The 15,127-nt window shown below is 46.8% G+C and overlaps 1 protein-coding gene across 2 annotated transcripts in view; it reads right to left on the minus strand.

Moving 5' to 3' along the window:
* The window catches only part of TEX2 (testis expressed 2), a 104,191-nt gene that overhangs the window by 30,292 nt on the left and 58,772 nt on the right, over positions 1–15,127 (minus strand). For both annotated transcript variants that reach the window (XM_056126978.1, XM_056126977.1), the window contains exons 3-4: positions 5,601–5,801; positions 2,666–3,002 (exon numbers count right to left, since the gene is read on the minus strand). In XM_056126978.1, coding sequence (XP_055982953.1) covers positions 2,666–3,002; positions 5,601–5,801 — 538 coding nt within the window. The remainder of the gene's footprint in view (positions 1–2,665; positions 3,003–5,600; positions 5,802–15,127) is intronic.

Consider the following 15,127-nt stretch of genomic DNA (forward strand, 5'->3'; position numbering starts at 1 on the left):
CGCCGGAGGGGCCTCCACGTGCTGATGCGAGTGCACACCAGTGGTGGCTCACACTTGAACGTGGTTTAACGTGTAGCAATTTCAGTGTTGACGTCAACTAGCAGAGTCAACTAGCAGAGCATGGAAAGCGGCTGCTGCTGACCTCATTTCTTTTCCTGAGCAGGGTGATTCCTGATTCTAAGCAAGCGCCTACATCAGGGACCATGCGCCTGCAGAGAGAGCCACACATGGAATTCAAAACTTGTAGCGAGATGGGGCTGGAGAGATAGAACAGTGGGGAGGGCGTTTGCCTGGCACACACCCAACCCGGGTTCAATACCCGGCATCCCATATTATCCCTGGAGACTGCCAGGATTAATTCCTGACTGCAGAGCTAGAAGTGACCGCTGAACATCACTGGGTGTGGCCCCAAAACAAAAGACTAAAACCTCAGGGGTGGGGGAGATGGGGGTGGAAGAGAGGGAGAAAAGTGCCTGCAATAGAGGCAGGCTGTGGGGGTGAGGGAGGTGGGTGGCGGGACAGTTACTGGGGACATCGGTGGCGAGAAATGTACACTGGTGAAGGGATGGGTGTTAGAACACTGTATCACTGAAACCCAATCATGAACAACTGTAACTGTGTATCTCATGATGATTCAATTAAAAGATAAGATTTAAAAAAAGAAAGGACTCGACAAGCTTAAACACCTGCTATTCACGGAGGAGGCTTGGGCTCAATACCTGGCACCTCATGGTCTCCCAAACACAGCCAGAAGTGACCTTTGAGCACTAAGACAGGAGTAGCTTCTGAGCAATGCAAACTATGCCAGTGAAAAAAGGTAGGGTGGGAGTAAAAGAAACAAACTGAATATATTTTCTTTACCCAACTGTGTAACTATGTCATCACTATAACAACTATTAATGAGAATTATCATCCCTGCCACAGTAACTTGTCATCTGGCGTGCATCTTAGACTGGGAGCACATTTCAGGAGTCATTGGAGTTGTGGCCCCTGTGAGGGACAGAGGTGGCAGGAAGCAGTGGCTGCTGCTAACTTTCTCATCACTCAGATCATCTTTTACCCAGAATTAGGGACTTATCCTTGTCTCTTGAAAGGACACATGAAATCCTTAGTCCCCAGTGCCTCAGAATATGATATAATTTAGAAATGGGATGCCGTAGATATAACTAGTTAAAATAAGGGCCTACTCCCTACATTGAGCTCTTTTGGGGTGAGGGGGTAATGTTGGGATCCAAACACACAACCCAGAGCCTCATCCAGCCAAAGCCTGTGCTCGACACTCAGCTGCATCCCAGCCCCTCTAAGGTAGAGAGCAAATTGAGTGGTAAAGAGACACTGACAGATGTCAGAAGGCCAGGAGCTGACAGGTAGGGCTGAGGGGGACGGAGCCACAGTCAAGAAGTGTCAAGGGCAGACGGCCACCACCATGCACCAGGAAGAGGTAGGGCAGGTTCTACACAGACTCTCAAAGGGACATGGCTTGCCAACACCCTGTTTTGGAACTCTGGCCTCTAAATTGTCCAAAAATAAACTCTTGTGGTTTTACACTGCTGTTTGTGACTTCTGTCCCTGCAGTCAGAGAAACCGATATATCTGGTCATCCATCCCCCTGTTCATCTCGAGTTCTAGCGTTCTAGATGGACAAGGTGTCCTAGCGTTCTAGGTGTCGCCATGGGCCTACTTGAATTTCAGTTACGGGATGGGGCTGAAGCCAGTGCAGCAGGCTGGAAATCAGGTCTCTGAAGCCCCGTGATGCAGTGTTTAGACCCCTGCAGCCCGCATCATCTGTGATTGTTGGGGAAAGCCCCAGAAAGGCTCCATTCTGGAAAGTTTTGCCTCGTAACGGCCAGTGGTCTTGCTCTTCTCTGCTCTCCTCCAACCACTGGTGGCACGTGCTAATTCCAGCAGCTTGCTGACATTTGACCATTTCATCATATGAGCCTCAAGGGGAGAAGGGGGTGCCCCTTGCAGGAGTGTGATCAGCCAGGGTGGGGCCAGGAGATGCTGTGTGGGTACTGCTGCAAATGCAGGGGGCAGGAGGCATGAGGATCCTGCGTTTCTGTGAAGACTGCAGGCCCGGAGACATAGTGACAGCTGAGCCTGAAAGCCCCCGCCTCAGGTATCCCTGCCTCCCTGACCTGCCTCTCACTAGTGACTCTCACAGAAGAGTCACCAAGTAAGTGTGATGCTAAGGAACCAGCAAACGGGAATACACACACACACACACACACACACACACACACACACACACAAACCTGCCAATAGTCTTGCCACCACTTAGCACAAAGGACTGCAATGATCAGCCTAACAGGGTAGGGGCGGGCTGGGGAGATGGCCTGAGGGACAGAGCACATGCCAACCATGTACATGGCCCTGAGTGTGACCCCCAGGGCCACGGGAACCTCCTACCCCAGCAGTGTCAAGTGGAGGCCTAGTACCACCCCAAGCTCTTGCCAGGAGTGGCTTAGCCCACAAGAGCTGCAGAATCTGGCCACATAAAAAGAGAAAGGACCAAGAGGGCCAGTCAGGTGCAGACATTCAACCTCCTAGGCAGGGGGGACGGGAGGCGGGGGGAAGCACCTGCCTGCCCAACTTCCCACCTGTGCAACCCTCACTCGCCTACAGGACTTGAAGCCACAGATGCACTCGGCACACTCATCAGTACCTGGTTTACTTCCAGAGACGCCAGGTGGCTTCTTGAGTTCCGACTTCAGCTTTGATGCCAGAATGAATCTTGAAAACCACTCTTCTTTTTCTCGGCCAGTTCTACCAAAGAGATACAGTATCTGATCTCGCTGGGCCCGGGTTCCCTCCTGAGGGTGGGCTGGTTTCTTAGGGTCCTCCACACCCAGCTCTTTCTCAGCTGGTAGCTTTTCTTCAGAAGACTCCTTGTCAGTCTGGGCCTTAGCCATAAAGTCATCTTGTCGACCGAGCTCGATACAAATGGGGTACTTCTTATTCCAGATTCTTTTCCGAGCTAAACTTTTAGGCACAAGATAGATCTGCAGAGAAAGAGGACCGATCACTTCCATAGCAAATGAAGAACTGGCTACACCATGTATGAACACTTTTAAGTTTGCATTTGTAAATAACGGATGTTAAATAACTACAAGTTTGTATTATGACTAATGAAACTAGATTCATTTTTAGAAAAGCCCTTTTTTATTCCCCCAAATCATCTCAAAAGGGCTCAATAATTGTTTGGTTTATTAGCATCAACTAAGTTTGATTGTCAAAAATGACCTTAGACCAAATTTAAGCTGGAAACAAAACAAACAAACTAGATCCAGATGGGAAGCTCAAGTTGATCAACCTCCAGAATAAATTTACACAATAACTATTTTAAATACTTCTGCCATTTGAGGGGAACATAATGATCACTCAAGTGAGTTATAAGAAGCACAGAATAATGATACGAGAAACTGTTTTTGGAATAATTTATATTTGTCAAAAAACAGAAGGGCAGAATACTGATATATCACTGAACAGTTATTTTGCATAACCATGGTGTTCACATTTACAATCTTCACAAGCTCTTACTCTAGCACCACCACACAAGCTTTGTTGGATTAAAGCGGGTCAGTGTCAAAACCAGAAGGAAACATGAGGCCCACAGACCAGCAGCACAGGCCCTAGGTATTGTAAAGCTCATGAAAAGGCCTGAGTGGACCCCACTCAGGAGTTTCTGGACTAGAAACTGCATTCAATATAGGTGCCCAGGGAAATCATGGGCACATTAACATGCATGTGTATGCACACACATAGACACACAGACACACAGACACACAGACACACACACACACCGAAAACTACACCAATAGAGGGGAAAACACAGCAACCAACCAACCAACCAAGATTACAAATGCTTTTCCTTCATCTAAGCTTCCACATTTTTTAAAAAATAATTTTATTTATTGAATCACCGTGAGAGCAGTTACAAAGCTTTTGGGTCTAAGTCTCGGTCATACAATGAAACACACCTGTACCTTCACCAGTGCCCATTCTCCACCACCAAAAACCCCAGTATACCCCCATCCCACACCCTCCCCCTAACTGTGGGGCAGATGATTTCCACATTACTCTCTCTCTACTTTGATCACATTCAATATTTCGACACCAGACCCACCATTATTATTTGAGATTTTACCCCAACACTCAGATATGCTGAAAAGGCAACAATAGACAATTTGTGTTCTATTGCTGATTATGAATAACATATGATGTTGCGTGGCTGCAGTAGGGCCATGTGATTTTGAAATTCCGAAATTTTAACACTTAAATCTGGAGGGATTACTGCCAAAAGCCACTGGGTTTCGAGATTTGCTCCTGAGTTTCTGGGATCATGGCTGTTGAGCTGCTTAGATCAGGAGCCAAAGAGGCCGTTCGTGGGCAATGACTTGTGGTCTCGTTGGGGTGGGGAGGACAGGCCCGGCTCCCCCCACCCCATCCTGTGAAGCCCAACAAGTTTCGTCACTGTTAGGCCCAAGCTTGACTGTCCAATGGCCTCTGGAGGATGGCAGCCACCGAGCCGCCAGGGGGAAACAGGCAGAGGGACAGCACCCTTTCCCCCCTGGGGTGGCCCAGTGACAGTAACCTACTGCAGGGTCCAGACACATTTCTGCCAAAAACCGCTGGGTTTCGAGATTTGTTTCTGAGTCTCTGGGATCAAGGCCATGAAGCAGCTTGATCAGGAACCAGAGAGGCCGTTCGTGGGCAATGACTTGGGGTCTCGTTGGAAAGGGGAGGACAGGCCCGGCTCCCCCCCCCCCATCCCGTGAGGCCCAACAAGTTTTGTCACTGTGGGCCCAAGCCTGACTGTCCAATGGCCTCTGAAAGATGATGGCCACCGAGCCGCCAAGAGGGAGCAGGTGGAGTGACAACACCCTTTCCTCCCTGGGATGGCCTGGCGACAGTAACGTACTGTGGGGTCCAGACACATTTCTGCCAAAAGTCACTGGGTTTTGAGATTTGTTTCTGAGTCTCTGGGATCATGGCCGTTAAGCAGCTGGATCAGGAGCCAGAGAGGCCATTCGTGGGTGATGACTTGGGGTCTTGTTGGGGTGGGGAGGACAAGCCCGGCTCCACCCCCATCCCATGAGGCCCTGTGTGTCTTGTCACTGGGGGCCCAAACCTGACTCTCCAGTGGCCTCTGAAGGATGGCGGCCCAACTGGGCTGCCAGGGGGAACAGGCCAAGGCATGAAACCTATTCCCACCTGGGTTGGCCCAGCACCGGTAACCTACTGCAGGGACCGGACGCATTTCTACCTAAAGCTGCTGGTTTCCAAGATTCGTTTCTGAGTCTCTGGGATCATGGCCATTAAGCAGTTCAATCAGGAACCAGAGAGGCCTTGCCTCCAATTATATAGCTGAGCCGGAGGTGGTTTGTGGGTGTTTCCCACATACCTAACTTTTGGCTGTTTACTTTCTTGGTAAACTTTGCCCCAAGTTTTTGGGGTCTGGCCAAAGGCACAGCAGCAATTTTGGGGTATCTGGAAGTCTGAAGGCGCCAACAGGCTGCTGATGCACTCGCCTCACAGGTACAGATTGACCTGCTGGCGGCACCATACCCCCAATTAGCTTCCACATTTTGCAGACTCACCTTACTGTCTGAGAGGTCGTAGATTTTCTGGCTGATGTAGGTGACCTCTGGCTTTGTCTCGTTATAGCTTGCCCTCCTGGATATATTTTTATTGGGCTTTGAAAGTCTTAAAGTGCTGCCCTCCAGCCGAACAAAGACCGAATGTGTCAAAGTCGCGTGGTAGGTTTCTGGATCGTAGTTGTGAATCTCATTCATCCAACCCTGATGGAGAAAGCTTCCATTAGTGGATTTAGAACAAACAGAAATCTGATTCAGTAAGAAAATTATGTTGAGTCAGGACAGCTGAAACCAAACTAAACTACAAACCCAAAGTGTCAACTTCTTAAAGACTAATAGCTGCTGACCAGTGCGTAGTTTGGAGGACAATGGACACTGATTAGTAATTTGATGATTCCAAACTTAAAAAACCCACTTGTTTGGGGGTAGGGAGGGGAGTAGAGATTAACTATGGCTGTTATCCTAAGTCAAAGATCATTCTTTTTCTTTAAGCTGACAAGCAAATGAGGAACCTCAGATGTTTGGTTCATGTAAAAAGAGCAAGCCTCCTCTTGAGATCTCTTCTGGTGGATGAGTAATCTCTCCGAGTTTGGTCCTATAATGAGCCAAACACACCCTCTTCCCAGCCTACATGCAGAGCTCTTGAAATTTTAAAGACCATATTAACTCATGCTACCATTCTATACCTGGCACCCCATTTTCATCTCCCTGAAACCATGGCAATCAAGACATTAAATAAATTATGAGATGATCACCAATATGTCAAAATTCAAAGAAAGATAAACAATAAAAATTCTTTTACACATTTATCTGATCATCAAAACATGCACTGTATCTCTGCAGATTTTATGACAGGGGTTGACATAAAAAAAAATTTTTCAGGACAGAATTCTTGACCCAATCCAGGAGGAAAAAATAAAGTCTCCATTCCACCATCCTGTGACCCCACAAGGATAATAAAAAGTCATCTCAAAGAGTACTCTGAGCATCTTATGAACAGAAATGAACATATTTCTTTGTGACAGTGTGTGTACAAAATGTCTGAGTCAATCAGAGATCTATACAGTGAGTAGATGTTTCTGCATACGTTAAAGTATCTTCCTCCTCCCAATGAATCACTGCACCTAGTCAGGATGCTCAGAGTAAGCAGCAGCCATGGAAGAGGCTGTCATTAGCTGTTTGGGTATTTGTGAGTGTGTGTGGGTATGTGTGTGCTTATTTTGTTTTTGGGCCACACTTGGCAGGCTCACGGATTACACCTGGCTCTGCACCCAGAAATTAATTCCTGATGGAGTTTGGGGGACCATATGGCATGCTGGGGATCAAACTTGGGTTGGCAGCATGCAAGGCAAATGCCTCCGTGCTGTACTACCACTCTGAATTCTTATCAGCTGTTTGTAAAGAAGCAAGAGTGATCAGAGCAATAAGGCTGCAAAGGGGACAAGTGGCATAATGGGGGCATAATGGGCCCTATATTCCCCCAAAGCATTAGCTTGGGTGAGTCCAGAAAAGCCTTTTAATCTATCATGGCTTTACTGAGCCTAAAGTTCTGAAGGTAACTAGATTCACAAAGAACTTGAAGTGGATCTGATTTTCCTGGACTGCTTCAAAACCATACTCAAAGCCAGATTTTTCTTCTCCTTCTTCTTCTCCTTCTTCTTCTTCTCCTTCTTCTTCTTCTCCTTCTTCTCCTCCTCCTCCTTCTTCTCCTCCTCCTCCTCCTCCCCCTCCCCCCTCCTCTCTCCCTCCTTCTCCTCCTCCCCCTCCTCCCCCTCCTTCTTCTTTTTCTTAAAATTTTCTCACTGAGCTAGACCCTTACGAAACTGTTCATGATTAGTCTTCAGTCACAGTGTTCCAACACCCGTTCCTCCACCAGTGTAACCAGTGTACATTTCCCAGCACCAGTGTCCCCAGTTTCCCTCCCTCCACCCCCAGCCTGCTTCTATGGTAGGCCTCTCCTCTCTTTCCTCTCTCTCTCTGGGCATTATGGTTTGCAATACAGCTACTGAAAGGTCATCGTGTATATCCCCTTACCTATTTTCAACACTCAGTTCTTGTCCAACATGATCATTTCCAACTACTATTGCCACACTGGCCCCTTCTCTACCTTACCTACCCTTTGTCCCACACACACTTGTGGTAGATTCCAACTACTGACCAGTCCTCCTGGCCTGTTTTCCCTGGCCTTGGACAAAAGTCAGGTTTTCTTCATTTGCAGAGCTAGTACAACCAAAAACAATCCGTGGGGGAAGGAAGGAGGTACTGAGAGACTGAAATAGCAACTTGCTATCAGTGTCAGGCAAGACCATTTGGTGGAGAGCCCCCTGCTGCGACAACTCTTCTTGCGTCATTTGTCTGCGTGTGTGATTTCTGTGGGAGCAGAGGCCAGAGGTGGAGCAGGTCCAGGGCTCGAGTGAGATCTGAGGCCCAGCACTGCATCCCAGCTGAGAGCCTTACTCTAGGCTGCTTTGAATGACCAGAACTTGACTCTACTAGAGAACAAATAGGTCAGCGATAATATCTCTACCTAAGGAGTTTTCATTCAGTTCAAGTGATGTTAAGTTTATAACAGACATACCAAAAAATGCTCATGGCACTTTTGCCATGGGCAAAATGGTTGTGCACAAGCTTGAATGTCTGGACACAATTACCCAGATTTCAGTTATCACTCAGATCCCGCCAGGCTAGAAAAGGTGAAGCAACGCAAGACAGGCAATATAGTACAAAGTTATTCTCAAAACAACAGGTTTCTGAGAAACAATTAACTGCAAAGATTTTTTTTTTCTTTTTGCAACACTGGACAGGTTAATCTGATCAGACAGAATTTAGGTTAAAGAAAAACTTCAGAACAAAATGAAAAATTCCCAAGTGCTTTCATTTGTCTTTCCTAAGTAAGTCTGAAGATGCAGACCTGAACAGCAATGCCCTGTCCAATGTGAACCCAATGCTAATGCAACCGTAAGTATGAGTCACAAAACAATGTAATTGATTTATGTGTTTTGTTTTGGGCTACAATTGGCTGTGCTCAGGGCTTATTCTTGGCTTTGGTGAAACTTAGGAGACCACATGGAGAGCCAGCGATTACACTGGGGTCAGCTATGTGCAAGGCAAGTGCCTTTACGGCTGTACTATCACTCTGGCATTATGTCCGCATGAAATAATGTCTTTTAAAAAAAATCTCGTAGCCGCTTTAAAAATGAAAAAAGGTCAAACACATCTTAGCTCTGTATTTTAATTCAAATACCCAAATATGACATGCAATAGGCTTTTTAAGTTTATATTTTCATTCCCTGCTCTGCTCCGTGGCCAAGCATGTCCAACAGCTTCCAGGGAAAGCAGCAAGTGTCCATCCAATCCACTGGTGCTATTTCCCAGTCCAGACTCAGGGCCCCAGGGGTGAGGGAAAATCCTTCCTTCCCTGTCACTCAGAAACTTCTAACATAAATAGCATAAGCTGAGTTTTACTAGGTGCTTCAGGAAAGTTAACAAGAGAAGACAGCTTAAGAAATCAACAGTTGAGGGGCTGGAGCAATAGTACAGTGGGCAGGGCGTTTGCCTTGCACATGGCTGACCTGGGTTTGATCTCCAGCATCCCATATGGTCCCCGGAGCACTGCCAGGAGTAATTCCTGAGTGCAGAGCCAGGAGTAACCCCTGAGCGTCACCTGATGTGACCCAAAAAGAAAAAAGAAAAAGAAATCATCAGTTGAAACACTGTTGCAAAAAATACCTGGGTAACATTTGAATTGGGTATAAGAAAAAAGTAATCAGGAAAAAGGGTAGGGATTATTTTTTTTTTACTTCTGCAAGATCATTAAGAAATATACTCCATGCGTCTGGTGGAGAACAGAATGAATGATGAATTTAATGCAATACATACAAGATGCCGATTTACAATATCATGCCTAAAATCAAATGCCATCATAATGTGATATTACTTTGACTAAAAACTATTTTATACTAAACTTATGGACAAAATTACAGGAAGCCTGTGCAAAACATGCACTCCAGCACATTCTTTGATTTTCACAGACAAGATAACAAAATGAGAGCACTTTAGGACATGTGTGCTGGGCGACCAGCCTTTTACCAATCGCCCACTCATTTTCCCAAAGGGATGGTGCATTCAAGCTGAGAGCTCAGTCTTAAGGGCTTAGAAAACTCCAAGTAAGAAGGCAGCACCCACAACTGACCCCCACCCCCCACCGCCCCCAGGTGGCCTTGTGCAACTTCGGGGATGGGCGCCACCTATCTATCCACTTAAAGAAGATCTTGGGGACCAGCACTCCTGAGCTGTCTTTCCTTAAAAGGCGGTGGTGGAGAAGTACAGTTTGGGGACCTCTGGCTGACAGGCTCTCTGCAAACAGCCATCACTCTGCATTAGGCAAAAAATATGTTCTCAACTACTGTTCCTGGAAGATTCCTTCTCCCCCTCCAAGTTTATTTTTTTTATGATAGCACTACCATTGTTTTACACTTGTGGTGCTGCTATGCCATGTTCACCAACTGAGTGCAAAAATTCCTCCACCATTATCCTGAGGGCAGCACCCACAGATCACAGCTCTGATACAAAGCCCTAAGATGCTCCTAGCTGGTCAACTGCAGCTGCTGGTTTTTTGGTTTTCAGCCGCATGGTCAGCTGGAGGAAGTGAGAGGGCCGGCCCCTTCCCGAGTTCTTGCTGGGTTCTAGCTGCGTCCCCACCACGTGGCCACATTTTGCAATGAGATGTGATTGTCTTTTTGGCTGACAGATACAGGTCACCCTGTCACTCGCTGAATGGAAAACAAGTGCTAGAACCACCTGGCTCAGTAGAGGTGAAGGACAGAGTTTTAAGAATGACACAGTCCAAAACACACAACCCTTCCTGCCTCACTACAGGAGATGAAGGCAAATAGTGTGCAGCCTTGAAAGAGAATCCAGGAGAAAGCTTGTGAGGGCCCAGCCCTTCTTCTGGGTTGGGGCTGGCTCTACTGTCCTCCCAATGACCACCCTTCCAGAATCATCCTTGGCTGAGTTCCAAACACAAAGGCTCCTTCTCTTTCATCTTTACATTTCCTCCTTCCTGAACTCTTGATTTTCTTTGGGTAAAGATCTCTCAGAAGCCACAGCTGCCAAAACCCATAAATACAACCCAAGAACCAGGATTTGGATTGTCTATCTTCTACTATGAACAGTATTTTGTTAGCTTGCAGGAAGCCTGGTCCTTGCTCATACTTGAGACTGCTGCAAAAACCAATCCTCATGTTAAGCGAGTGTCTAAGGTGTCCTGCACTGGGTTCTAGTCCAGGCTTCACCACTCCTTCACTATCCGCCCAGGAGGATGATTGCATTATCTTGACACTCCGATGCTCTCACCTGCAGAAGGGTCTGGAACAGCTGAGTCGATGCTCTTACCTGCAGAAGGGTCTGGAACAGCTGAGTCGATGCTCTCACCTGCAGAAGGGTCTGGAACAGCTGGGTCCCAGTCTCAGGTCTCTCTGCCCCCAACCCCCACCTCACATTATTGCTTTAAGCAGTAATGACCTTTTCCAGGTTGGTGGCATTCTTTCTGTATATAGCACAAGAACCAATCTTTCACATGAGTTTTTGTTTGATTTTGGGTCAAACCCAATGATGCTCAGGGGTTACTCCTAGAGATACACAGGGGACTATATTGGGTGCCAGGAATCGAACCCGGGTCAACTATGTACAAGGCAAGTGCCTTACCTGCTATACTATCACTCTGGCCCCGCACATCAGGTATTTTAAACACTATTACACATTTAAAAAATCCTATCTATCTTCCAGAGCTCATTGGAAAATCCAGGTATGGGCCAGCAGTGATGGCACACACCAGGCCTCACGGGAGAGGGGAGGGGCCAGCCCTTCTCCTCCCCCGCCCCAAAGGGACCCTGAGATGAAGCCCCTGGTTACTTATAAAGTTCCTTAATGGCCATGATCCCAGAGACACACAAACGAATCTCAGAACCAAGTGGCTCTTGGTAGAAATCTCTCCAGACCCTAATTACTAAAATTTTAGAATTCCAAGACTGCATTGCTGCAAGATGCCATTCACAATCAACAATACAAAACAAATTGTCTAACGTTGCCTTTTCAGCAGGTCTGAGTGTTGGGGGAAAATTCAAAATAGTAACGGTGGAACTGGTGTCAAAATATTGAATCTAATCAAAGTAGAGAGAGAGAGAAATGTGGAAATTATCTGCCACACAGGCAGGGGTAGGGTTGAGATGGGTGGTATACTCTGGTTTTTGGGGTGGAAAATGTGCACTGGTGAAGGTATGGGTGTTTGATCATTGTATGGCCAAAGCTCAAACATGAAAGTTTTGTAACTGTTCTCATGCTAATTCAATAAATGAATAAAAATTAAAAATAAGTAAAATTAAATTAGAAAAATACATAAAAATTCCTATGTGAGGGGCTGGAGATCTGCCTTGAGAGAGATCAACATTTTCAAAGGTGGTCTATTTTGGCGATGATGAGGAGTAGTACCTTTGAACCTCAATATCATAAGTATTAACACTATTTTAACTGTGTCACCCGAACTACAATTTTTAAAAAACTATTCTTTTTAAAAAAGTAGTCTACACTACTCAAAAGATGTGAGAGCACCCCCACCAGGAAGTGGGATCTCTGGCAAGCCTGTGAGTGCTGCATACACAATCCACATGCCCCCAACTAAGAATGATCCTCAGTAAGCACATGTGCGAGCATGCAACCAAAGGAGGTTGCACATGACCTGTGGCACCACAGCCATGTGTGTGCACCCCCCGAGCAGTGAAACCCCACCAACAACAAGGGAACGGAAAAATGAACGAGTTATCTAGACAGTGAGTTTCAACAGTTTTTGGCCCATGTACCAGAACCACTGGTCTAGCTAGAGTGGCCAGTCTGGGAATGGTATCGGAGGGTGGAGCTGAGCTAAATTCACTCAGATTAGCTAAATCTGTTCCCCAAAGCACAAGTGAGCTGGACTGGCCGGTGCCCTCAGAGTCGGGAAGGGCAGGCCAGGGGTCTAAGTGGGGCACAAGGAAAGAAACAAGCTGAGATGGTAAGTGACTCCATGCGGGAAGCTGGGGTTCCTTTGAAGCGTTCAGAGGCATCGCTATTTCCAAAGAGAAATGCCGAGTTACATGTGCACAAAATGGCATCGCCCCCAAAACTATAAAACCTCAGGACGGACAAAAAAGGCCACAGACTTTTCCACACTTTAATGGAATGAGAGAGTTCTTATCTCGAGCCAAGAGAAAGTGGGGGTTTCCTGCCTCCCACCCAGCCTCTTTCCTGAACATGAGACGTATGAATGGAAATTCAGACTCACGAGGCTGCGCCTGACTCCACGAAGGTCACATACAGACTGGCCGGTGGGAGACTGAGGTGAGAAGACAGGTGTGTGCAATGCTCCTGTCCCCCAACTGTGCCCCCTAATGTGTGCTCTGACGGCCACACTGGGTACCTTTACAGAAACAACTTCCCAGCACAAACTACTGCTCCTTGATACCGATAATCAGTTCACTTTTTCTCTTGGGACTTGGCCAACTTCCTGGAGTAAGTAATCATGGAATTTCCAAAGCTACATGGTCAAATATCAGATTTTTTTGGGGGGAGGAGGTGTATCTGAGCCATACTTGGCAGTGCTCAGGGGTTATTCCTGGCTCTACACTCAGGAATCATTCCTGGTGGTGCTCAGGGACCATCTGGGATGCCAGGGATTGAACCCAGGTCAGCTGCATGCAAGGCAAGCACCCTACCCACTGTACTATGGCCAGAACCCAAATATCAGATCTTGAGGGCAGGGTAGCAAGCCTTAACCTCTCCTTACAGGAGGTCCCACTATCTGTTGTTCATCTGTTTTCCAGATATTTCCCCAACTTTGTTCTGTCATGGGACCTGAGAGTTGGTCTAAAGAAATGCAGAATATAGATAGCAACTCATTCCATTTAAACAACTCAACTGAAAAAAATTCCGCGATGCTCTCCACCCACACTAGTGTGGCTCACACTGGTGTTTCGCCTGACGCTGGAACTGTGAAAATGAAGACAGAATACTTAGCTGGTGGACAAAGGCCACAGTCAGGCGGCTGCAGCTGGCTGACCCTGACTCTGATGCTGTTCGGTCCTGTGATGTCGTTTGTGAAAGGTCAGGGGTTTCACTCCAATTCCCCACTGGGTTTGAAGGCCATGTCTGGCTCAAGGCATAAGCCGCAATCTATGAAAAGGTGCACTTAATACTTGAAAAGATTTAAAGCTGCAATTAACTGTTTGCAGAATGACAACGTCTGAGGAGCACAACTGAGCTCACTTTCAGGCCTCGCTCACGGCAGGTCAGGGCCAGGCCCTTGTGACACTGCGCTGCGGAGACAGTGGCAGTCTCTGGCCCCAGGAAGCAATGGATGTCTCTCTTCTTGGTGCGCAGGGCTCCGGGTGGGCCTGGTCACCACCCTGCTGGCAAGCGGACATTCTGGCATTAGAGGCTGCCTGCCTCTCAGAGCTCCTGCCTCATGCTTCATTGAATCTATCAGGGAAGAAGCAAGTCTTAATCCCAAGAACAGAGCCAGAGCCTGCAGCCCCTACAACTGCATTTCTTTTTTTCTTTTTCTTTCTTTTTTTTTTTTTTTTTTTTTGTATCTGAGCTGCACCCAGCAGTGCTCATGGATCACTCCTGGCAGGGTCTAGAGGATGAGATGGAGTGCTGGAACTGAACTTGGGTCGGTTGAGTGAAAGGCAAGCACCCTACCCGCTGTACTATCGCTCCAGCCCTGCAACTCATTTCTTAAACAAAAATGTGATTTATTTTCTCTTGTTCCCTAATCTAAAACATAAGCAGGATTTTCTCTTAAGCAGGCTTAAGCCCTTTCTGCTGTATATTCATGATTTAGAACTAAACTGAGGGCATCAGTTAAAAAATAATTTCACGGCCGGAGATGTAGCTCAGTGGTAGAACATTTGCCTGGCAAGTGAGAGGTTCTGGTTTGACTGCCATCACCACAAAAAAAGCAGGCAAAAAAACAGACATTTATCAGTTTGACAGAGACTTCAGAATATTATAAGAAGAGTTTGCTAAACTTCATAGAAGATTAGATAAAAATTTCATCCTAAGCAAACAGACAAAGGCAAACAGACCTACAGACATATGAAATTCCCACTACGAGAACTTCACACAAAAACAGTCAACATTCAAAATAAATGCTGTGTGAAGACATCATGAAGAATATTTTCACAAGGGCCAAAGAGATAGTCCAGGAGATAAGGCTCTTGCCTTGCAGGCAGCCAACCAGTTTGATCTCCAGCTCTGCATATGCTTCCTCATGCACTGAGGATAGAACCAGGGGTAGCCGCTGAACACTAATGGGTATGGCCCAAACACCCTTCTCTAAATTTCCAGGGACTGCAAAGATAATAGCTCAAAGGGCTGTGCACAAGCATCTCATGAGGAAGGCCTGGCTTTGACCCCCAAAACTACCTGGTCCTCTGAGCACTGCCAGAAACACTGTCAGTGTTCCATACTTGGAAATTATAAAACTGAGGTACAAG

The sequence above is a fragment of the Sorex fumeus genome, unplaced genomic scaffold (assembly GCF_029834395.1).
Source record: "Sorex fumeus unplaced genomic scaffold, SorFum_2.1 ptg000063l, whole genome shotgun sequence".
Lineage (NCBI taxonomy): Eukaryota > Metazoa > Chordata > Mammalia > Eulipotyphla > Soricidae > Sorex > Sorex fumeus.